The 24,608-nt window shown below is 49.7% G+C and overlaps 5 protein-coding genes across 5 annotated transcripts; 3 read left to right on the top strand and 2 right to left on the bottom strand.

The window, feature by feature from the left end:
• Positions 1–9,454: 9,454 nt before the first annotated feature.
• Positions 9,455–9,841, bottom strand: MYCGRDRAFT_97911 (uncharacterized protein; the record flags this gene model as incomplete). The annotated part of the gene is made up of 1 exon (XM_003847060.1): positions 9,455–9,841. The coding sequence occupies one exon, from the start codon at positions 9,839–9,841 to the stop codon at positions 9,455–9,457; it is 387 nt and encodes a 128-aa protein (XP_003847108.1).
• A 2,803-nt stretch (positions 9,842–12,644) lies between these two features.
• Positions 12,645–15,377, top strand: MYCGRDRAFT_97910 (uncharacterized protein; the record flags this gene model as incomplete). The annotated part of the gene is made up of 4 exons (XM_003847062.1): positions 12,645–12,729; positions 13,323–14,067; positions 14,247–14,278; positions 14,338–15,377. The coding sequence occupies 4 exons, from the start codon at positions 12,645–12,647 to the stop codon at positions 15,375–15,377; spliced, it is 1,902 nt and encodes a 633-aa protein (XP_003847110.1).
• A 430-nt stretch (positions 15,378–15,807) lies between these two features.
• Positions 15,808–16,714, bottom strand: MYCGRDRAFT_97909 (uncharacterized protein; the record flags this gene model as incomplete). Its single annotated transcript, XM_003847059.1, has 3 exons — positions 15,808–15,960; positions 16,065–16,419; positions 16,545–16,714. The coding sequence occupies 3 exons, from the start codon at positions 16,712–16,714 to the stop codon at positions 15,808–15,810; spliced, it is 678 nt and encodes a 225-aa protein (XP_003847107.1).
• A 385-nt stretch (positions 16,715–17,099) lies between these two features.
• On the top strand, positions 17,100–19,996 carry MYCGRDRAFT_97908 (uncharacterized protein; the record flags this gene model as incomplete). The annotated part of the gene is made up of 3 exons (XM_003847063.1): positions 17,100–17,847; positions 18,697–18,764; positions 18,836–19,996. The coding sequence occupies 3 exons, from the start codon at positions 17,100–17,102 to the stop codon at positions 19,994–19,996; spliced, it is 1,977 nt and encodes a 658-aa protein (XP_003847111.1).
• A 1,057-nt stretch (positions 19,997–21,053) lies between these two features.
• MYCGRDRAFT_97907 (uncharacterized protein) lies at positions 21,054–22,473 on the top strand (the record flags this gene model as incomplete). Its single annotated transcript, XM_003847064.1, has 4 exons — positions 21,054–21,170; positions 21,244–21,389; positions 21,455–21,629; positions 21,724–22,473. 4 exons carry the CDS (start codon positions 21,054–21,056, stop codon positions 22,471–22,473), a joined length of 1,188 nt encoding a protein of 395 aa, XP_003847112.1.
• Between the last annotated feature and the right edge of the window lie 2,135 nt (positions 22,474–24,608).

Raw genomic sequence — 24,608 nt, 5'->3', positions numbered from 1 at the left:
GCTCGAGGCGGTTGCCGGCTTAGATGTCGTTCTCGGAGATATTAACGTCCGCTTTAGTAAGATGTCTCTCTAGAGCGGGAAGGCGTTGCTGCTTCCGAGACGGAAGGTCGTCTCGCGATAGATCGAGGACTCCGCGATAACCTATCTAATGCCGATCTAGGAGCCGATTACGATTGCGGACGCCGTATACGAGAAACAACTAACGACTAACTACTACTTTGTCCGCCGGACGCTACCGCATACGACGCTAGCTCTACCGCGACCGACGGAGAAGATGAATACCGACTATATCTACTAGCTCTACCTCCAGCTAGACCCGACTGCGGGTACTCCGGGTAGATTAGCCGTGCTGTATTAACTTAGATCAGCTGTGCCGTATCAACTTCGACGCTATGCGATAAGCCGGCTAAACGACGACGATACGGCGTAGGCGCTCTACTATAGCTGGGAGAGAAGGGCGCGGCATCGACGGCATCTGTACTATATAAGCACCGATGTAGACAAGCGGAATACGGAAATTGTATCGCTCTGCTAGTAGGTAAGCGAAGCCGTGCTAGGACTCGCCTCTACGCGTTGTCGAAATCGTCCTCCGGGTAGACAAAAGGCGGAGGATATAAGTGACGGAGGCGGAGAGAAGAAGAATAGAGGCGGAGAGAAGAAGGATCGAGACGGAGAGAAGAAGGATAAAGGCGGAGAGAAGAAGGATCGAGAGGGAGAGAAGAAGGATCGAGAGGGAGAGAAGAAGGATTAAGAGGGAGAGAAGAAGGATCGAAAGGGAGAGAAGAAGGATCGAGAGGGAGAGAAGAAGGATTAAGAGGGAGAGAAGAAGAATAGAGGTAGAGAGAAGAACGACGGACCTCGAAAGGTAATAATAGACCCAAAGCGAAAGCAAGCCGAGGATAATAACGACGCTGCTCGCAAGCTAAAGTAGCTACGCCGCCGTGTTAAGAAGAAGAAGGACTAGCGTCTTAAGGCAATGGCGAAGCCGAACCTAGACGCCGATAGCAGGACGCTTAAGACGGTCCGTCTCTATAAGAGAGCGTAGCGCTACGTAAACAAGAATATACTGCTAGTGCCGACCCTAGCAGCGAAGGCAAAAGGGATAACGGCAATCGACGAAGTAACAGAGGGATTTACTAGTCGATTCGTTTCGACAGCGACCCTCCTGGTACAGGAGATGTTTCCTATTAACGATCGATCCGCCTTGCTCTCCTTCTCGATCGACGAGATAATATAGGAGCTTACCTACTAGGATGCTACGAAGGCCTACGGAAACGATAGGGTACACATCCGTCTAATAAAAACCCTCGCGACGACGAGCTTCCTCCGGATCCTAGCCGCCCTCTATAATTCCTGTCTCCGGAATGGTAAGACGCCGCAGAGCTAGAACGAAACTATTGTCTATCTGGTCGTTAAGGATAAGACCCGACGGGAGGATAGTACGATGCCGGCGAAGGATGCTAACAACGTTCGTCCGATCTCGCTAGTAACGATGTTTCGAAAGGTCTTCGAGCGCCTACTCCTCCGGCGCTGTTTTTTTTTTTTTTTTTTTTTTTTTTTTTTTTTTTTTTTTTTTTTTTTTTTTTTTTATTCCATTTACGTCCTTTTGGAGTCTATGACTATGTAGGACGGCCTTGCCCTAAAGGCAAGGCAGTAGATCTATTTACAATCAGAATCTTCTGTATTCTTTGACCTTAGGGGAAACCCCGTGCCTAAGGCAGGACCTGCAAGTAGAATCTGCCGAAGGACTTCAAAACAGCGCAAGACAAAGGAAATCAAACGAGTGTTGTTGTCTGCAGCCGGGGCTGCAGAATTTTCGCGCCAAGCTTTTTGCAGAATTTTCAGCGGATCCTTCCGCTTCGCACACACACACGCTACAAATTCGAATACAAAATTCGAATACACAGCAGCTGTCCAACTCGCTGTCTTCTCTTGTCCTCAATATGCCTTTGTGGAACTGCATGCCGCTTCCAAACGCATACAGCTACGCAGGTTGATCGCAGAGTTGTGGATTCCACCGACTGTTCCAGCTCTTTAAAGTGCACTTTTCCGAGAGGGAAAGAGGTGCGATTTCGGTTCGGATTTCGAGGAGGTGCGCGTATAGGGCAGAGTGGACTGCTTCTTCTTCTTCTTCTTCTTCTTGTTTGCAGCGTTTGTAGCGTAGAGGGCGTTCGAATCGTGCTGTTGTTCTGTAGCTTGTGTTTCGAGGTAGATTTCGAGGTAGATTTCGAGGAGGATTTCGAGAAGGATTTCGAGAAAGATTTCGAGGCGGATTTCGAGAAGGATTTCAGGCGGATTTCGAGAGGTTTTCGAGGAGGTTTCTTCCAGACTGTCTTGGTTTCCCTTCCGAGGAAGGTACTTACGACGGCCACCGCGTGAAGGTGCAGTCTGTTCGGCCGTCCCTCCGGCGCTTTAATAGTAGGACATAGGCGAGGATGCATCCTAACTAGGCGGGATTTCGAAGTTACTACTCTACTGTAACGAACGCCGCGGTCGTCTACGCCCTCCTCGAATCGAGCCGGATTATATACACTATGTTCCTCGATTTTTAAGCCGCCTTTAACGTCGTAGATTATGTACTACTCGCAGACGTTCTACGCCGGCGGAGATGTCCGGAGAATATGCTAGCTCTAATTACGAGCCTCTACTTTTTCGACGTCTAGTCCTTTATCGTTTCGGATTGTACGGCTTCTCGGTAGTTTCCGCGGACGAGGGGAGTTCTATAGGGCTCACCCCTCTCGCCCTATCTATTTAACATCTTTATCGATGGCTTGCTCGAGGACTTGAATCGACCTAGGACACTCGCCCTAGCCGGCTCTTCCGACGTAATGCCTACGGCGCCGCCGATTCCTCGCGCGCTATTCTTCGCCGATAATAGTGTTCTCTTCGCTACCGACTTGGACGAGGTGCGTATACTAATCTAGATCCTCGAGCGCTAGTCCTCCGCCAACCGTATCGCCCTAAACATTAAAAAATGCGCCTATCTAGCGCCGGCGTCTTCGTAGGAGGCGATCTACCTCTTTAGTACGGAGGTACCGAGGAGAGAGGTATATACCTACCTCGGATTTCCTATAACGGCGCGAGGGATTAACTTAAGGAGGCACCTTAAGAGCCGGCTCGAACAGGCCGGGAAACGAAGCGACTTCCTTACCCTCGACGCGGATAGTTAGGGCTTCGCGCATCGCCTACGAGTCTATTAGTAGTATCTCGCACCGATGTTCGAGTATAGCGCGCCTCTCCTCGCGGCGTTTGCCGAGGACTCTCCTAAGTTCTAGGACGAGACGACTAAGGATGTTACGAAGCTAACAAAGTAGATCTCGGGTTATGCTTCTAACCCTCACTTTACTCGCAATCTCCTAGGAATCTCCGCCCTACCCTCGCGATTTAAGGCACTAAAAACTAGCTTTTAGGTTGTAAAGAAGTACGCTCCAGAAGAAAGTCCGCTACAGAAGTTAGGATTACTAATCTAGAAACCTAAAGCGTTCTTCCGGCGCTTAACGGAGGACAAGCTCTACGAGAAGTACCGCAAGACACCCGAGTCCTAGCCTCGCGACCGAAGCTTTAGCGAAGACCGCCGTTCTGTCTAGCGGTTCCTACGCTAGGAGAGAGAGGAAGATATAGCCGAAGAGGCTAAGAAGTAGAGCCTAACCTAGATTATACCGGAAGAAAGCCGCCTAAAGCGGGACTTATAAGGAGCCGATTACTTTTTAAAGGCGCCGCGGTCCTTCTAGAAGCGCTTCCTCTAGTATCGGCGTAGAACCTTCTATACCTATAGTTTCTACGTCTGTACGAGCAAATTTATCTAAGGACACGAGACTTGCTACCGGGAAAATAGGACAAGCTAGCTCTCGAGGAAGGAACGACGGGCGAAGCAGAAGATATATAAGAAAATAGGCACTACGAACACAAAGTTTACCGAGGTAGACTTCCTTCTAAATACAGGATGCTAGAAGCGAGCTAACGAGATCCTCGAGCGAATCTCGACGAAGATTACGAAGGAGGAAGCTGCGAAGGAGGAAGCGGAGGAAGCGGCGGCACAGACCTAGTGCACACTGTCCTAAGTAGGACGTTAAAAGGCTCCGTCCGATAAGTAGGACGTTAAAAGGCTCCGTCCGATAAGTAGGACGTTAAAAGGCTCGGTCCGATAAGTAGGACGTAAAGTAGCTCCGTCCGATAGGTAGGACGTAAAGTAGCTCCGTCCGATAGGTAGGACGTAAAGTAGCTCGGTCCGATAGGTAGGACGTAAAAAGGCTCCGTCCGATAGGTAGGACGTAAAGTAGCTCCGTCGACCCGGGACGTAAAAGCGGAGATCATCCCTCGAGGATAAATTAGGCGTTTACCCTATTAAAAAGGAGTCTCTTCCCTTAAGATAAAAGTAGGCGTCCGATCGGTAGGACGTTAAAAGGCTGCGCTACGACGTAGGAGACGTAGGCGACTGGCGAGGCCCGGACTAGCTCCGCACCAGACGATTAACTCTATCCGGAAGGCCTAGCAGTAGATATAAGGCATGTACCCTAGATCTGCGGCTGCTTCCTCTTAAAGCCGGGGAGCGGGAGGAAGAAAACTAGTACCTCTATAGAGTAGTAGGAGGCTTAGAGGAATGCGAAGGCGACGGCGTAGTAGGGGAGAGGAGTAGACGACGACGATTACTAGAGGAGGAATTCTAGCCGAAGGGAAGACGGCACTCCCTAAACTGTTCGGGAAGCACTTGTAGACTAGTGTATAAGCAGCTCGATTAGAATCGAATGTCTCCGATAGTAGATACGCCGGACGGAGGGAGGACAGAGCTCTACCGGACGGTCTTAAAGCGGGATGTTCCCCCTTAACGAGACGGGGTTATAGTTTCGGGCGGATAAGGAGACGTACACCTCGTCCGTTACCTAGGAGGTTTGGAAACCTAAGGTACGATAGACGGTGAGCGATTGCCGGAGCGATATTTTGCGTTAGGATGCGGACTAGCCTATCGGTAGTCTCTCTTTTTAGCAGTTTGGTCAACTCGGGAGATAGTTAAAAGGACACCGTAAAACGTAGTTAGGCTAGGAGTAGCTGCGGTGCCGTGCATCGCGAGGCGCTTTACGTAGGAGCGTAGGTCTGTTTCCTCCCCTCTAAAGACGGCCAAAAGAGCCGGTAGTAAGGGCTTAGATAGGGCTTTAGTTCAGATCAGGTGCAAAGGTAGACTAGCCTATATAAACAAGTACAATGAACCCCTAACCCTAACCCTATTCTACTAAAAGAACTTAGCTCTACTAATAATATTTAGGTAGAAGTTTAGGACGTATAGATAATTCTCGAGTCTAATTAGGAGTATCTATCTATCGACTATCTTAATCTTTAGGAAAGCTATCCCGATTATAATAATAAGGATCTAAAGGTTCCTTATCGATACTATCTTATTATTCTTTAGTACTATATACGCCTAAAACCCTAGCCGTCCTAGATAGTTTATAATATAGATATTCGAGCCGCCGTCCTAAAGAACTTACTCTTTAAGGTATATCTTAAATTAAGTTAATATTATAATTACTAGAGAAGCGTAGTTAGGATATTATAGAATAGCTCCTTAGAATATAGGGGGTATTCCTTAATAGTATTATCCTAGTCCTAACTACTTAACTTCTCGTTTCCTAACTTATTATAATATAATTCTATAATCTATATTATAAGAGGACTATAAAATTTCTTTATAGTAGTCTAATAGTATCCCTTATTCTTCTAAAGATACTTTATATAGAACTATAGCTTTACCTTAAAGATATTATTATTCTTCTAAGTTTTAGTAAGTTTCTCTTAAAGTAAACTATTAATAATAAGGTAATCTTTACGAAGCTTATATATATTCTTACTCTATATACCTATAACGAGTTTATATATCGGTAGAGTCTTCTTTCCTAATCTAGTTCTAGATCCGGATCTAGTTCCTAATAGAGGTCCTACTTTAATCTATTACTATTAATTCCTACCTATTAAGGCGTTTACTAATAGAGTAGTAGCTTCTCCCTAAAATAAGATTATTAAGAAGCTAAGCTTTTCTAGAGGCTTAGTTCGCTTATACTAAATAAATATCGATATTAATTTATAAATCTTAAGTAGTAGAGCGCCGAGTCTTAACGCGACCTAATTATAAACTTTAAGAGCTAATCTATAAGCCGAGTCGTTCTAAGATATAGTATTAATAAATCGTAGCTTAACTTTAAATTATTTAAGTATCTTAGCTATATCGATTACTCTATATAGATAGGTCTATTCCTAAACCTAGTTTTTAGTATTAGTAATCTTCTTTACCCTCTTAAGAGAAGCTAGCTTTTTAGTAAAGTATTAGTATACTTCTTCTTTTATTAGGGTAAGATACTCTTTTAGCCTAATTATAATTACTCTAAGGGAGAGTATTCTTATCGATTCTACTATATCTATAATATAACGATAATATAGTAGGTCTACTAAATTAATTAGGTAGGTTATAGCCGCTATTTTAGTAGTTAAGAAGTTGTCCTAAAGCTATTTCTATATCTTATATTCTTTAAAGAGAAGGCCGTATTACCTAACTTTAGAATCCTAAGTCGTATTAGTAATATCTTTAAGCTAAGGAATATTAGGTTCTATAGGCTTATAAACTCTATAAGCCTTTAGTAGTAAAGTAGGTTATATAAATACTTAAGATACGTTAGGAGTAGTCGATATACTTCCTAATACTTCCTTAGTTCCCTTACTAGAGGTTTAAGTACCTCCTAACTAGGTCTTACGCTTTACTAATCCGGTAGAGCCTTCTAAAGTAGTTAATAAAGCTCCTAAAGCGGCTATTTCTTTTAGTATAGTAACCTAAGGAGATTCTAGTTTAAGTATATTAGGATTAGCGTATTTCTAGAGATCCCGAGATATTATAAAGATTTCCGTCGTCTTAAACTATATATAGTAGTCCTAAGGAGTCTTTAGCTTCGGAGTATAGTTCTTATTATTATTCGATATTAGATAAACTATCTTAACTATCGAGCTTAATATTTAAGATTAATTTAAGAAGTATTCGTTTTATATATAAATAAGGTATTATTACTTCCTAATACGACGGATTTAGTAAGGTACTTATAATTAGATTACGTTACTCTTAGAAGAAATATATTCCTAATACTATCCTAACTATCTTAATATTATCTTTACTTACTTTAATATCGTTCTTACTTACTATAATATCGTTCTTACTCGTTTTAGTAATAATTTAGTAAAGCTTTTCTATTTTAGTAGAAATATTATAATTAGAGTAAGTAGTAGTTAACCGCTTTTCTAATAGGAAACTAGTATTCCTAAATCTAAGAGGATAGTTTTAACTACCTTCTATTCGGAATACTACTCTTTCTAATTCCGAGTAAGTAGTAGTTAACTACTTCTTTTTAGGAAGAGTAGTTTTCGATAGTAGACTTAAATTTACTATTAAAGCCTTATTTAGTATCTCTTTTTATATAAATCTAGGCTTATAACTAATATAGGGGCTAGTATACCGCCCTCTAAACTTCTTATAAACTATTAATTAAATTACTTATCTAGCTACGTATTTAACTAAAGAGTTTTTAGATATTAGATTACGCTATTAATTCCCTATCTAATTACCTAACTTTAGATTATATAATCCTAAAGTTATATAACTAATTTTCTATAATAGAAACTAAGACCTCGCGATAGAATATACTATATTAAGTATTTATAGCCTCGTTTCGTTCTATCGCTAAACTACCCTTACGCGTCCTCTAGTAATCGTCCTCTATTATCCGGCGCTCTAAGCTAGCTAGGCTACATACACCGCCTACAAACCTACTTATACCGTGTCGATCGCAGACCATAACCATTGGACAGATCTCCGTCTTAGAGGGCTGCTCTAGCGAGAATGAAGAGCGGTTGTAGAAGCGTAACGACCTCTTGCTCGGATACAACCCGGTAAGACGGAATTCGATCGCTGTGGAGGACTTCGAGGCCGGACAGCCTCACATGCCGCTTGAGAGCGAGAAGAGACGACTCTATACTTTGCGGAAATGTCGGGGCTATATCATCACTTCAAGGCCTGTGGATACATAAAACCTAATAATGTGGTCAAACCATATCAGTCCGGACTCCATCACACAGGACCCATCCGATATCGAGATTTGGAGGCTGCTACATGTCTTTCGATCCTGGCTCGGCGAGGGCGTGGAGGTGGCGATGTGGTGTGCTAGGGGTTAGATTTGTCAACTCGCGGGCGGGCGGGCCGGAGACACTGGAGCAGCTTTTTGGCCGGATGGCGAGGTGGGCGCGACAGACGGGGATCGTGCTGTCGTTGGACCAGGGGGAGGGGATGGAGGAGTGAAAGCGGGAGGGAAGACTGATGAACGTGTATGAATACGAAGGTGAATATGGAGAGTCACTGGTTGACGACATAAACCACAAATCCACGATCCTCCCCGGCCACGGCCATCGCTCCTGTCTCCTGTCATGACAGTCGTCATGAATTCGTACAACTGCCACACATGTTCAATTTTTCTGCCTGCACTAACGTATTCCGGCAGGGCAAATGATGATTCCACCGTCTTTCTCCTCACCACCCACGCGGAATCCCTCCGTACAAAGATCCTCCTGTTCAGTCTCGTCTCGTCGCGCCAATGATCGTCGTGCGGATACTCGGAAGTCGCCTCCGAGGATGCGGCCAATCTTCACCCTCGGCGCCTTCTTTCAGTTCTACATGGTGCGCAAAGAACATCAACACCGGGCAAGACATGACTGATCGACGACATCTTCGACAACTCACTCCAGCACGAAGAATACAGAACTATGCGCACGCGAGCAGCACTGGGATGAAAGAGCAAGACGAAAGAGCAAGACGAAAGAGCAAGACGAAAGAACGAAAGGAGACTTCCATCACAAACCAGACCTGAGTTGTCCATTCAAGTCGCCTTCAAACCACCACTAGGGTCACTGCACCCCATGGCCTGAAACGTCACCACATCACGGTGGTGGAGGCCTGTGGCATGCGCTTGCGCACTTTGTTCTCACAGTTGGCTTCGGCCGTGTGCAGTCCTAATGCGCCTGCTGCGGGGTTGATATGGAGCAACGCGAGCCTGCATCCATGGCTGGTCACCTGTGATGGAAAATCTCCGGACGCATCGCCAATTCGTCCACAACTGCGGATCCGAACGAACAACCACCAGCACCGGTCATGCGGACGAGGTCCGGAATTATGGAAGACTTGTCAAGGCATTTATTTGCTTAATGCGAAGCTCGAGAGTGGACTGATATAGTTCTACCTTGGCTCTGGAATGGAAAGCCAGCCTCCGATCTGCAAAGGCAAGTCCGCTACAATATCAAAAAAACCGCAACAAAAGAAAGAGTCAGACGATCACCGAGTTCAATCGCCCATGACCCTTTTCTCGATGATTTCGCTCCTTCACACATGCACTCCTCTCCAGCGCAGTCCAGCAAACCCCGGGGTTTCCCTTCACTTGGCAGACCCAGACTGCTCGACCCCACTCTGTCCATTCAAGAACTGCTCCCATCCGGCACATCCCTCGGGCACCTCGTTCTCATTCAAAAACTGGCTGAAATCAACCAATCCAACGGGCGGCGACCATACACCACCCTCCGGATCCTGTCCAACCTGCTGAGCCTGTCCATTATGCTGAGCCTGTCTATCATGCTGAGCCTGTCTATCATGCTGAGCCTGTCCAACCTGCGGATCCTGCGCCTTTGACGAAACCAGCGACTCCCCGGCATCACTCTGCACCAGTTCTAAGTCGGAAGTTCCACTCGGAGTCGAGGCGGTAGTAGAAGAGAGTCGAGCGACGTCGCGGTGGTACTCGCCGCACATGCGATTGAACTCGGCCATGTCGAATTCCGCCATGAGATCCACTTCCTAGAACGCGAGCTATTCACCAGGCGGCGCCACCTTAACCTTCTCCTGTCCTCCAACAACGTTGAGCTGCTCCCGTGCAACCTGCTCCTGTCCTCCAACAGCGCTGAGCTGCGCCTCCGACAGAGTCAGCGACTCCCCAAAGGCACCGTCCAGCCATGGAGCTTAAGAAGCGTCCGCTATAGAGATGCGACAGCTCGGTGCCACGGCTACGGAGGGCATCGCCACGGCAAAAGCGCTTGTCGAGCTAGCGAGACCCTTGTCGGTGTGGACAATACCGGCCTAAAATCCCTTTCATCGCAAGGGATACCAGGAGTGGCTTGGCTGGATGTGTCCGCGCCCGGAGCCGGTGTCCCGTGCGATTTCGCCAACAACGATGCTCTCTCGGGGACGTCCTTCGGTATGCGGATTTACTGTCTAACGAGGCGAAGAAGCTAATGATGAGCAGCCGCCCCTGCAGTTGCCGGCGTCGCAGCCCTCCTGCTAGCTTCGGAGCACTACCTCGACATCAAAGCTGCTTATGCAAATGCCTCACCAGACGAGACCGATGGTGCGTTTGTAAAACGGTGGATCGTCGGCAATGCATAGAGTCGAACACCCGCAGGGCCCATCGTGGCTTGGAACGGCGTCGTTTCCAACATCGCATGCGTCGCCGCTGATTCGCAACAAGTCATCGGAGGATCGCCCTCACTCCGACCGCGCCAACTAGCTCAGTGTCCAGCAGCGTGCCCCCCAGTGCCGCCGCCCTGCGTAGAGAACGGCTGTAAGGGCGTGGTCACTGGACCTCCAGGTAGTGACATCGCCGAGTGCACCGCTGCGTTCCCCGGCTGCACATGCACGCCCCAAGACATCACCCCAGGGCATTGTGGACCCGTTCCCGGACCCTGTGAAGAGCAGAACTGCCAGGGCGCTGCCAATAACGGTCCAGGAAGCAACACTGCTGCGTGCACTGCCGCGTTCGTGGGCTGTCCATGCACGCCTTCCGCCAACACACCCGGCCATTGCGGACCGGAGCCAGGACCTTGCGAGCAGCAGAATTGTAATGGCCGTGCAACGTCGTTGCTAAGTTCTGACGGGATCTGTCAGGATGCATTTAGGGACTGCTCGTGTGTGGCGACAAACGTCATGCCGGGGTTCTGCTCGGGGCGCAGAATCAGGTCTCCTGTATTCAGTCCTGGGGCCCTGGGCCTTTGCAGTTAGTCATTACCGTTCGAGTTAAGTTTAAGGGTGGTGCTTTCCTCCTAAGAATATTAGATCCGTGGTGACGAAGAGGATCCGGAGTTATATAGCTTTCGACGAACGACCCTCTTGGGGGACCAAACCAAGCACAACTTACTTGGATAGCAATCTGAAATTCACTATTCTGCTGTAGCCTTCTGAATCTGCACACACACATAGCGTCGAAATACGCTGAAGTAGTGTGGGAGGTCTTACGCAGCGGCACGAAAATCTCGTGTCTTGTCGTAGCGCTGCGATAGGCCTTTGACCTCACACCTGCCCTCTGCCAGAACTAGAAAGTCGCTAGGCATACACCAGGTCTCACAGTTCCCCGAGTATCCATCGAGCGGGCCGCCCGCGTTCTATAGATTTTGTGATAGACATGCATGAATCACCACTGCCATACCAATCATAACAAGTAATTCGCATCAACTCTCTCCCCTATCCCCATCATTTTTATCTCCAGCAACTTTTGAACCTCCCCATGTCCACACCTCTTCGCAGCCTCTAACGTAGTGCCCCACTTCTCACTCTGTGCGTGTGGATCAGCCTTGTATGCTAATAACACCTTTACTACGTCCACCTTCCCCGCTTCCACCGCCGCATAGAGCAGTGTCGTCCGCTAATCCCCCAACCCGACAGCTCCGTTCGCGTCCGCGCCGTGCCGTAGTAGAGTCTCGATAATTTAGGGTCGTTAATTCTGCCGAACTGCTAAGGGGAGAGCCAACTGGGGAGGTAATGGTACGGTAGGCTCAAGGAGGAGGGAGAGGACGCGGGAGTGGGGTGTACATATTGCCCTTTTGATTAAGGTAGGCAGCTTTAGGCTAATGTCGGCATTAAGGCGGGAGAGTGTAGGGCTGGTGCTCGTATGGCTTCGGCCGATCGTGGTAGCAAAGCACCTAAGCAGTAGTTTCAAGACTCCAACGTGTCCGGCAAGGACAGCGGCGCGGAAGAGGTTAATGCCTTCGTCGGCGGTATTGTTGTAGGGGTGAGGAGAGACTTTCGAGGCATCAGGATTTTGGCGCAGGACGAGATGCAGGAGTCTTGGATGCGGTGCTGGCCCTTCGACTGTGGACGGGTTGGCTTGATGTTCCCTGTTCAATGCCGATTCCAGGTTCTTACTGCGTTCCTCGGATGTCTCAAATGATGCGTGGTAATGAGAGCGTCTGGATCGATCAATTCGACGAGAGCGCTACCCTGATCATCATCACTGTAAGGATAGTGTTTTAGCCCCTCGGCGACTTCGAGCAACAGCTCGCAATACGGCTAACGATAGTCTGGCGTGGTGGATTGCCGCGACAAAACTCTCGAACTCTCCACATGCTGTGCTGGTCGAACCAAGGGAGGGGGTGAATTTCGACAACCGTCAGGACTAGTATATGAAGCTCAAGTCGCTGCACAGGAAATATTGGGGTTTCCATTCCACCCAGTGCATAGACGTTCCCAGTCCTCGGAATGCCTGCAATCCATTTCCTAAAGGCAACGATAGCTCTCGCTACACTCCATCTCCTTCCAGTTAAGGCGGCGTACTGCGAACCATCCGCTGGCCTGGCGCCATACAATGCCCAAGTATGGGATCTTCGCGAAGCTCTCTGCGGCAATCACGCCTGTGACTTGGGCTGGGAACAAGAAGGATCGAGGACCGAGTGCGTGATGAAGATGCCACTTGGGGGCGGATGGGAAGTTTCAGCCAATATTTCCGACAGTTCAGGAGAGTGGCGTGAGTGGTATGTGCCTTTCGTGACCCATAAGAATACTCTCGGGGGCAATGGGCTGACTGGCGTGCTTATTGAGCTGGGAGGCAATGGAGAACATCATTGTGGAGTGTTTCCATCGAGAAGGGTATTATGCAGGCTTCTGGATCGGCCCAACCATCAGATATGAGATGGTGGTGCAATATCTGGAATCGCAGGACAGGGATGAAGTAGTTGACCTCGTTGAAACCGTTGATAATGGCGAGAGCTATGAAGAAGTCGAAGTGCAGAACAATCCCGTAGACGGGAGAACCTCGGAGGATGGATGATGTCATATCAGCTTGCTTCCTAAGGTTGCAGGCGGTGGATGGAGAGTTTGTCTCTACACATTGCTCCGTTTCCTGTCCACCGAGTACCTACCTCCGTGACAGTTTGTGTGGTCAACAACAACTCCGTCGCCCTCTGAGAGTAGGTACTGAAAGTTTCCTACTCATTCGTCTTCTCTCTCAAAAGAAGACACCTACCTTACCGCTATGGCGCAACAGCCGAGTCGGACAACGACTACTCACCCACTGACTTCAAGCGTCAAGACCGCAGCAAGCACTACGAGAACGAGTCGCTTGAAGACGGTAAGATCGACGAAACACAGACCCAAGGCCGCTCTCAGCACCAGCAGCGCGAGCGCGAGCAGCTCGAGCGCTCTCGCCGCCGCGCATCATCTCAAATCCCCGGGTCCTTTCCTCGATCCTCATCGATCGTCCGACCTACCTCACGATCCAACTCACTCGTCCGACGACCTTCCCTCACCGTCATACGGCACCGATCCAGAGGCGCTGCGCCTCCTCCATCAAAATCCTACCGTCGAGACCGCACCGTCGCCGCGACTCCAGACGAAGCCGCCCAAGACGAGATCTCTACTCCCAACGCCCCGAACGCCAGTGCTGTCGAAGCGAACGTCGAAGCGAACGACATGCAAGAAGAAGATGGATCTGAGTACGGACAAGAGCAGGTGGTGGACTTTAACCGCCTGTGGGACTGTGAAAAGAATGGAATACCTCGATACGATGCTGTCGATCGGGCAGCAGGAGCAAAATACTCAGCAGAAAACTACATCGCGCGCAATCAAGAGGAGTTCTCTCTGAACTACTTCTTCCGCGCGTCCCAAGCCACTCTGAAGAACGTTGAGTCCATGTCCAACCAGCGGGCAAAGGACACTGCTACCAAGCTCAACCTACGGAAGGGAATCTACGGATACACAAAGCGCACTAATGAGATGGCCAAGGAACTCGAGTCCGCTGGAAGGCGCACTGGAGGAGCTGACCTTTCGTGTCAAGGATATGGCCAAGGACCTCGAGTCCGCTGAAGATGAGATTGATGAGTTCCATATCACCATCGCCGGCCTTCGCGACCAACTCGCAAACATGGACGCCGAAATCGATGAGCTGAAAGCTCAGATCCTCACCAACAAGGCGCTTCCACCGCTCCCGCAACCTCCCATCCCGTCAGTAGATGAGTTTGGTGTCCCCCTCGCTCGCGACCGACGTGGTCGTCCTGCTGAAGCCGCGGCAACTGCCGAAGCAACTGCGCCAGCACTCTCATATGCCCGTGCATCATCTCCCTCCAACACTCGACTTCATCCTGTCGTACACCTTCATCCCGAGTCGTCTAACAACGGTCTCGGCTCCACCACCCTCAAATTCCATCAAACTATGGACAAGCGCTTTCCTGGCCCTGGCATCTTTGACGGTACTACTCCAGAGTACTGCTTCTGGAGACGAGCACCCAAGAGCCGCCTCGAAGCCGCTTGCGATGCTACAACGCCCTTTACTGAGATGATCGCTTACGTCCAGAGCTGCACCACCGGTGAGCCATGGCGGACGATCAACATCAACACCAACGGCAGGCACCGAGACTGGACCCGCATTGAAGACATGTTTCAAGAGTTCGACGCATACTACGGAGTTCACGACGTCTTGCTCAAGGCCAAAACCGCCCTCTCAGTCCTCAAGCAAGGAAAGGTTGAACTGCTCTCCAAGTACGTCCTCGACTACCGCAGCCTGTGCCAGGAGGCCGAGGAGAAGCTTGACACCCATTCCCTCTGGCTTACTCTCAACAACAAGTACAAGCACGAGCTCAAGCGTGACACTCGACTTCCATTCCATGACTTCTGCATTGAAGCGCGTCTCTTGGAAGACAATTGGAAGTCTATCGTCGATACCACTCCTGCAAACCCTGGCCGAGGAGCCGGTGACAACGCAGGTCGTGGCCGTGGATCCACTCGAGGAGGACGTGGAGGTGGCAATGTCGGCCGTGGTGCCGCTGTCCGCCTCATCCCAATGCGCTACAAGAACCTCGGTGTGCTCGATGATGCGGGCCGCAAGAAGCTCATGGATGAGCGTCGCTGTTTCCGCTGCCGCGAGACTGGCTATGACCGCACCAGCGCTGAGTGCGTTTCCAGCCCTCAGAAGGGTCGCTACGAGTTTGGCAACGTCCAGCATGAGACTCCAATCACCAACACCCTCGCCTCCGCCGCTGTCGTTGACAGCACCCAACTCCGCATCACCAACGGTAACTCGGGAAATGCCCAGGCTCAGACATAAGACGCGAGTCTGAGCCCTTCACCAACACACACAACTTCGACGATGAACATGAACACAAGCACTACCAGTTTCGACCTGTATCTGATTTTCTTCCTTCACGAGAGCATACCCTTTGCGAGTTGAGCGCCGGCAGTTCCCCTGTCAAAGGCCAACACCTTGTATGTACTGGCAAATTAGATGGCCATTCAAAAGTTCGTTTACTGCTCGACTGTGGAGCTTCATCATTGTTCATCCATCCACGTTGTGTGCGCGCAAACAACATACCCACTTTTCAGCTCGACTACGCTGAACGCCTGCGCCTTGTCGACAACACAGTTAAGGCGCTGACCACAGCAGCTTTGCTCACCATCACCATCGGTGGTCACGCTACAAAAGATTTATACGTCGCGGCGGGCTACAAAAGATTTATGTGTCCCGGGCTATAAAAGATTTATGCGTCCCGGGCCTGAACTCGAGCCATGACCACAAACATCCACTGCTGATCCTCCTCCATCTCCGCGACCACATTCTCCTCGGCTATCAACCTGATCGTCCATTTCCCGGGTCCTGCGTGGATCCAGCATCTTCTCCGGACTGCTCTAATCTAGCAAGCACGCAATATCATCAACGGAGCATCGCTCGGAACTTGGCATCCTTAACTATCTCCCCCGGCCACTTTATCTCCTCCTTCCCCGCAAGATCCCGCACCCCCTCTGCGAACCGCTCCAGTCCTTCCCAGTCCTCGCAATCCAGGTCGCTCCACGCTTGCGCGACCAGTTCGTCCACTCTATGCAACAGGGCCGTCATGGCCTTGACGGGTTCTTCGCCTCCGTCGAATTCCGATTCCCCTCCGCCGTCTAATCCGCATTTCGACTCAGCTTGTTGTCCGTCGTCGTCGCAATCGATTGAGTTCGCCGACGAGTCGGGTTCGGAACTTTCGTCCGTCGTCGGCGAAGGGAAAGCGGTAGCAGCAGGGGAGCTGGCCGACCAGTCGGGCGTGTGATGGTGCGGAGGTGGGTCGGAGGGGGAGGAGGAGGAGGAGGTGGTGTTATTGTTGCTGTTGCTGTTTGTTGTCCATGGCAGGCGGTCAGTCATCCAAACATGTGAACGAACGGGGAAAGGAAGGGAAGGAAGGGGAAGAAAAGCTCGGATAGGTTGTTGTTCTCAAAGAAGAAAAAAAAAACGTACCACCCGATTGTTTCCAACTCCCTCAACTGGCCCTCGCACAGGCGGGTTTCCCGCTCGACCCCGTCGAGCTTCGCCGTGAGGTGAGCGAGACGCGACTCCGCGGCTCGGCGTCGAGTTGTGATGACGGCGAGCCTTCGCTGCAGCGCGAGGTATCCTTTGGAGGGCGACATTGGGGATTGGGGAGCTTTGATGGGAATTGGGGAGGTGGTGAAAGGGAATGAATCGGTGTATATATGGAGAGATGTGTGTGTTGAAACACGCGCCGAGAAAAATGGGAAGAGTCCCTCCTGTCCGGCATTATCAGTCCTCCTGTCGGCACCCATCTTCCTGTCGGCACCACGCTTTCTATCAAGAGTAGTAATCCTGAATGCTAGTATTTTCTTCCCTCAAAAGTCCTGCATTCACACACACACACACACACACATCTCTACATGTCCACATCGCCGAGCTCTTTGAATACCTCTTTACATCCTGCCACAGCACACTCATTTACAAAGAAACCCCAATCCTCCCCTCCACACACACACACCTATCTCTCTCTCTCCTACCCACACAATGCCAAAGACGTACGGCAAAAACAACCTCACCATATCGCAACTCCTCGCCCGCGACTCCTCCGGCCGCCCACTCTCCTCCTGCCACCTCTCGCTCCGCGACCACGAAATGGCCCACCTCGAGGAATGGGCCGCATCACACCACGTTACCCAGCACTCCCTGCCCACCGCCCAAACCTTCACCCGTCTGCTGGAGGAAATCCACTACATCCAAGATCTCCGGACCGAAAAGGAGGTGTACGAGGTGGCGAACCGCGTCGGCATGCACTTCTTCGGCGGCGGCGGGAAAGCAGCGGCGGCGGCGGCCAACAACAACAACAACAACAACAAGAAAGACGTGGCCAAGTTGGCGTTCGCCGTGCAGCAATTGTGGCGGAACAACCAAACCGCCCACCACCAGAGCAACAACAACGACGACGACAACAACGATGACGATGTCGTGTCCCGTCATCGTCGTCGTCATCGGGAGGAGAAGAAGAAGAATGCGTACCGCAGCACAACTCCTCCTCCTCCTGCCGTCCACACCCCCCCCTCCCCAAATCAAATCCGAGCCTCGAATCATCACCACCACCCCTCACAAATCCGATCCGCCGTCGCAACAACAACTTTTCCATCACCCCTCCCAAGTCCTCCTTACACCAACAGATCGACCTCGGCGGCCAACCACCACCTTCATCCCACCACCAGCTCCTCCTCCTCCTGCCGTCCACGACGAGCCCGACCACAACAACAACTCCGACGCCGCCCAAGTGAGGAACCTGACCGCCTTTCAGGCACACCTCCACGCGCAGCGCCGGGAGGTGCAGAAGGAGATTAGCGAGTGTCGGGCGGTGAAGGAGAAGTTGGAGAGGTGTGCGAGGAGGGTGCAGGAGGAGATGATCTTAGCGGAAGAGGAGGAGTGAGGAGGAGGAGTAAGTAAGGCGTTCGTCAAGCCGGCCGGGGGGTTTGTTTGTTTGCGAGTGAGAGAGTGGTTGTGCGTGTCTGGGTTGAATGTGTACGGCGTTTGGGTTTTGCTGCATGTACACTAGTGTACGGTACGGACGACTGGTAGAACAATAGCTGCAAGAACTCGTACTCGGGTATGCTAAATTACCTCCCTCGTTCCGTTACCGCCGTAGCCTTCCTGAGTTATCCAGAGTTACTTCTGCATGTTATGTAGATTACCCTAACTTACTTTCAATGTGTACGTTACACTCCAGAGACTCCTCCTCCCCTTCCGCCTTCGCATCGCATCATCGCATCGCATCGCATCGCATCCGACAACGACTCCATTAAAATACGGCTTCTTCTTGTCCGTGTAGTTAGCATTGGCAATGTCTCCTGAATTCCTGCAGGATTTCTCGCGGTAACAACATTTCTCACGAGTCTAGTAGAACATTTCTCGCAGGCTCCGACATTTCTTCCGGTGACAACATTTCTCATAAGTCTAGCATTTCTCGCGAGTTCCGACATTTCTTCCGAATCCAACATTTCTTATGGGTCTAGCATTTCTCTCCCCCCTTACTGCGCCGACCATTCTCTCTTGATCGCATCCTCGTTCACCTCTCCATCTTAGCTCTTCCTTTTCCTTCCTCCCTTTATGTACACAGCATATCTAGATCCCAACATGGCGCCCGCCTACAATTACCAGCTCGCCCGACCCATTATCGCTAGATTCTTCACCGACGTAAGTCCGATCCCTTCATAGCTTATTATTATCCATCTATCCATCTAGCTAACTACCACGCTTTTTAATAGCAATCCATCGGCAATGTCGCTGTCCTAACCCCGACCTATCTTAACGACCTCTACGATCAACTCTCCTGGGAGCGTGGTGCTACCGTCGAACGCCGCCACAAGGGCAACCTCCTCAAATGGATCCGTCGCAATATGCCCGAGTTCGACGTCGCGCTGGGAGACCGCTTTGCCGCCACGAGCTTAATTAATAGGAGTATGGCGGAGCAGCAAAGCGGTCTCGATGTTCCGTGTCTCGTTGTTTCGTCGGATTCTTCGCGATCTTTGAAATTGGCCATGGAGGAGCGGACAGCGAGCTTCAATAGTCGGTCCACTTCTTCTACGGCCGAGCGGACAGCGAGCTTCAATGGTTCGTCACGGTCGACTTCTCCGTCATCCTTTGAAATCGACATCGAGGAGAGGACAGCGAGCTGCAATGCTCCGTCAACTTCTGCATCATGCTTGAACTTGGACAAAGATGTGCAGATGGCGGATTGTTATAAGAGCATTAAGACTTTCGGAGATCGAGACCGTGTCTGTATCAAAATCGAGGAAGAAGACCGAGCGGAACAGGTGGTCAAGATTGCAGTTGGTCGTTCCGATCTACGCAAGAGAGCGACGCCCAGAAACACCGGCAAGATGACATCGGTCGTTGCTCAGCCGAAAGAGCGTCCACTGTCGGCAATGAAGAAACTCCACCCGTCTGCGAGCGAGAAGATCGTTCCGAAAAAAGGCAAACAGATCGAACTTCACACGTTCACCACACTGATCTCAAACGATGAGACCAAGTCCTCGGACATCACCGACATCAACGCACAGCTACCTTGCGAGCAGGTTGCCACCACGACCATCCCCTACCCATCTCCGCCTATGGTTTCCTCCGACACCTACACCGCCGACTACATATCCCGACTCTTCGAGCCATACAATGTGAACAACAACCAGATGTCGCAGATGTCGCAGGAGAACCTCCTCCGTTCGAACGCGCACTACCACGCCAATGTTGCAGCGGTCCCAGCTCTCCCACCGTCGTCACCGACCCCTCCTACTACAGAAACTTTGCGTTACATCTTCCTCGCCGCGGAGAAGTTCTTGCACGACGGAGCGGTCGTCGACTGCCTTTTAGAGATCTCCCGGGCGACAGCGCTGGTGTATCCTTTGCTTCGGAAGGATGTTACACCGTAGCCGCTCGATGTGGGGGCGAGGGAGGAGGAGCAGAGGGTGGAGCAGAGGGTGGAGCAGAGGGAGGAGCAGAGGGAGGAACCAAAGCTGCCTCGTGAGGTGGACTGTCGTCATCAGCTCGAGGACGTGGAGGGTAATAAGCAGACTGGGGAAAAGTCGGAGGATGGACGACGTAGCGACTGGGAAGATGATGACGATAGTTGTTGGGAGTCTGATGTCGAGAGTAAGTGAGTAAGTGAGTGCGACAAGAGTGCTCATACGCCCGTTGGACATGACACAGTCGACCGGTCACGATGAGGGAGAACCCAAGGCCTGCGCCAGGCCTCTGTACATTATTACATATTCGCAGCCGAACCTGGTTGTTGGTTCGACAAAGATCTTTTGGGGGGGGATTTTTCTTCTTTCTTTTCGTTAAGATGGATTCGAAGTATGAGCGGGTTATTCGATTGATTCCATGCGATTTAATCGCGGCGTGACTGAAGCTAAAGCGGACGGAGCCAGTGCTATTCCGAATGGGGCAACCTTTGAAGGCTTCATTATCTTCACGACCATCACACCTGCGATACTGCCATCAAACACGTTTGAAAGTGCATCATTCTAAAGCTCTCGTTGCAAGCTATCCTCTGATGCGCTTTTCATGAATATCTGACCATGCCTCGTGGCGCAACCGCGACCGGCGCATCAGCTCGAAGAAGCCTCACGAGGCAGGATGAGAACTTAATGGAAGCATGCCTTCTCGACCGCTAGAAACGACGGCAGAGGCTCTCGCATCGCTATCTACATAACCAAATTTACCATACTAATAAGCATACCTTGTCTCGACACTTGTAGCAATCTCGACACCCATAGTCTCGACACCCACGAGGTTAGCATCCACAACAATCTCGACAGCACCGAGATGGGTCATGGATCCGAGCTTGCCGGCATTGGACAAATTGGTGCTGTTGTCATTTTCCGATGCCTTTCTCCCAAGGTTACTATATAAACCTTCCTCTTCCACGACAACCCAACCATCATTACTACACCTTACCCCATTATCAACACCCCTTCTTCGGCCACAATGCCTTCCCCCAAACTCAACCTCCGCGACGTCGTCCTTAACAGCAACGATACCCAACCGATCGTTGTCCGCGTCCAGTCCAAAGACAGCAGCCCGCCGAGCGACGACAGCATGCGTGTACGTTCCCCTCGCCACCACGTCGACCTGGATCGTTACTATCGGTCCATATCCATAGCTAACAACCCCGCAGTCGTACGAGAACTGCTCGTACTCCGAAGTTCTCCAGGGCAAGCGCATGTCCTTCTCTCCCACCTGGGTCCGCCGGGCTCTCGCCTGGTGTGCCGCGAAGCAGGTCTCCGCGCACCGCCTGCCGCGCACGTCGAGCGAGTTGATCGGGTATGTTGTACCTCCTTTCTCCCCCCCCTCGGGTTCTCCAACATTGTTACTTATTGTCCTTACAGATATATGCATGCGGTGGGCTGGAACGTCACCGACCCGGACCTCTTTACCCCCCTCGCCACCAAACTCCTCGCCTGGACGGCCCGTTGGATTACTAACAAGAACCTCTCGCCCGCTATGACGGAGACGAAGAAGAACCTCACAGCCGTGCGGTTTGCGGACTGGAGCAGTGTCTGGGTGAGTGTCGTTCCTCTCTCTCTCTCTCTCTCTTTGCCCTACAATTCTTTTTATCATATCTGACAAAGACTGACATCTTCTTCCCCCGTTCTAGGCTAGCTACACCACCGAGTGGATCGACGTGGATTTCGTGCTGGACTTTGAGCTCGGCAAGAGCTCTCCGAGGGCGCCCAAGGGTAGGAAGCATTTGCCGGAGAGGCTTCCCGTCGAGCGGCCGTGGCAGACAGCGAATGGCTTGGTAGAGGCTGCGGCGAATGTCTTGAGGGGCAACAGGTTCAAGACCGGGGCGGGTGACTTTGTTGTTTATAACGGAGACGATGCTGTTGATGATGAGAAGCATGCTGTGGAGGCTTGCGTGGTGGAGGACGAAGATGCTAAGGACTCAGCGACCGAAGCTGAAGATAAGCAGGCCGAAGATGAAGGCGAGAATGAAGAGCACCAGCTCACCGACCCCGACTCCTCTCCAGCGCCCATCGCCACCACCACCAAACTCCCCCCCGCCGTTAACACCACCCTCTTCGACGAAATCATCCGCCACCCCGCCTTTATGGACTGGTACTACGACATCCCCGCCGACGTCGAAGCCACAATGGAGAGCATCTTCGCGTGGGCCAAGGACAATCCTACATTTCGGGAGCATCACAAGAAGATTATCAGGGAGAAGAAGATGAGCGAGAAGACCGCCGGCGGCAAGGGAAAGGCGAAGAAGACCGTCGTTTTCGGCAAAGCTGCTGTTCCTGCTGCTGTTCATAGGAAGAAGAAGAAGACTGTTGTTCTCCAGAAGGCGAAGGCGAAGACGCACGCTGCTGGTAGTGGTGTTGGTGTTGGTGGGAAGAGAGTTTAAGGTTCTGGCACGGCTGCTTGAACCGGGATTTTTTGCTGCTGGGGAAGAGGAGGAAGAATCAAAAGTGCTAGTCTGATTATTGCCAACGAGCTGCATCTTAAAGGACATGTGTACGAGAGTGGAAAGTCTTTCCTTTTCTTTTTCCTTTGTTACCTTTGCATCCGAGAAGAGAGAGAGAGGGAGGGAGAGAGGGCTTACTATTAAAATTAAATAATTAATGGAGTGATTTATTAAAGAACTAACTACTAACTCAGAGGAAGATATCCTAATATACACTATTTAGAGCTAGCTAGCTATTGCTAGCCACCGTATTTTAACACTCCCCCTCGTTGGCTGTTCTATAGCCTCGTTAAACCCTCTATAAGGGAAGAGTACTATCTTAATCTTACTTAGCGGTATAGTGTTCCGTTAAGTATTCTATTTTAATAAAGGATTCCTACCGCGGATCCTTAAGGCTATGTTTCTTATCCTTAGGATCGAAGTAGCTATCCCTTATCTAGCTTATCTTATAGATCTAACGTATAGTATATCTAATATAGTAGTTCTCGTCGATTTCGATGCTAGTATTATTGTATTAGGCCTATTCTATAGTGTCGCTAATAAAGTCGTTATAGATGTTGCCTATAAACACTTAATTAATGCGCTAGGTAGCCCTAATTTTGTTATAGAACCGGACGATGCTTCTATAGACTTCGCTTAGCTTAATACTCTTATAGCGGCGCATAAGGCTCCCGCTATTATAGTCGTAGATAAAGAGATTCTTACTATACTTACTAGGGCTACTAACGATCGCAAACGCCTATATATACTAGGGAATTTAACGCTAGTTGCTGTCGGTAATCTAGTTAGCTTAAGGGCTTTTTATAAGGGCAATCTAGGTCTTAGGAGTATAGGCGTTAAGTAGCTTCTATCTAGTTTTAGATGCGGTATAAAAAGCGCTCTAAAGATCCGAGTATTTAACGTCCTTATAGGCGGTTACCTAGTTAGTACGTTCTTAGTCCGATAGGAAGTAGAGTAGTTTAGGGTAAATATATAGCCCTCTCGATCCGTATTTCTCTTTCGATCTACTTTTAAACACTTAGAGCATTCTAGCTATTTCGCGGCAGTCCTTTAATTACTCGGTAGCTATAAAGTAGTCGCGGTAGATTCTTTTAATTACTTCTTTACTAAGAATACTAAAGTCTACGCCGCTAAGGTTTTCCGGTAGTAGTAGACGCCTCTATTTAATCCTTTAGCGAAGGACTCGGCTAGGTATAGTATCTAGAAAGTTAGCTATATTAGATATAGGAAGCGACTAGTCTAAGTTAATCCTTCTTAGTATAGGGCGGCCAAATTCGTTTTCCGTAAGCTCGAATCTAGATTTAGTTCTATATATATAGTTTCGGTAGAAATAGAAGTCTTCTATAGTTACGGATGTTTATAAAAGGAAGTAGGTTTAGTTTTAAAGTTAGAAAATCCTTATAGTTTAACGCTAAGGTTAGCGCCGAGGATTATATAACTCGGACTTTTACGTAAGGATTTAGGGTCGACGGCGATATCTTAATAAACGACCGGTTAACCCGTCCTTAAACTTTATATACTCGGTCCGAGGGGCGCTAACTCGGAGCTCGCTATTAAAGAAAATTAATAGCGATAATACCGACGTCGCTATCGTAGTCTTAGCGAAACTCCCCCTAGTCCGCTAACTTATTTTATATCTTCTAGCTATTTTAGCGTTATAGCGGTAGTAGGGAGCGTTAAACTAATAGCCTTCCGGAAAGCGTAGAACTAACGATTCGGAAGTAGCTTAGTAAGACTATCCGCGATTATTTTATCGGTCTTAACCTAGCGTAGTTCGATGTCCCCTTCTTAAACTCGCTCGCGAATAAAATATACGTTAATACTAAAGTGCTTAGATCGCGAGTAGAACGCTAGGTTCTTCGCGAGAGCTATAGCGCCTTAGTTGTCGTAGTATATAATAGTCGCCTATAGACCTTTCTCGGAGTCGGGGAGTATTTAATCGAGAAGAGACTTTAGCTAGATAGCTTCCTTAGCGGCTTACGTTTCGCCTATATATTCCGCTTTAACCGTTAATAGCGCTACTCTCGTCTATCGCTTTAACGACTAACTAATAGCTCCGCTACCTAGGCTAAATA

This window comes from Zymoseptoria tritici, chromosome 18, assembly GCF_000219625.1.
Source record: "Zymoseptoria tritici IPO323 chromosome 18, whole genome shotgun sequence".
NCBI lineage: Eukaryota > Fungi > Ascomycota > Dothideomycetes > Mycosphaerellales > Mycosphaerellaceae > Zymoseptoria > Zymoseptoria tritici.
The sequence above is the reverse complement of the archived record's forward strand: the minus strand, read 5'-3'. Positions and strand labels throughout refer to the sequence as shown.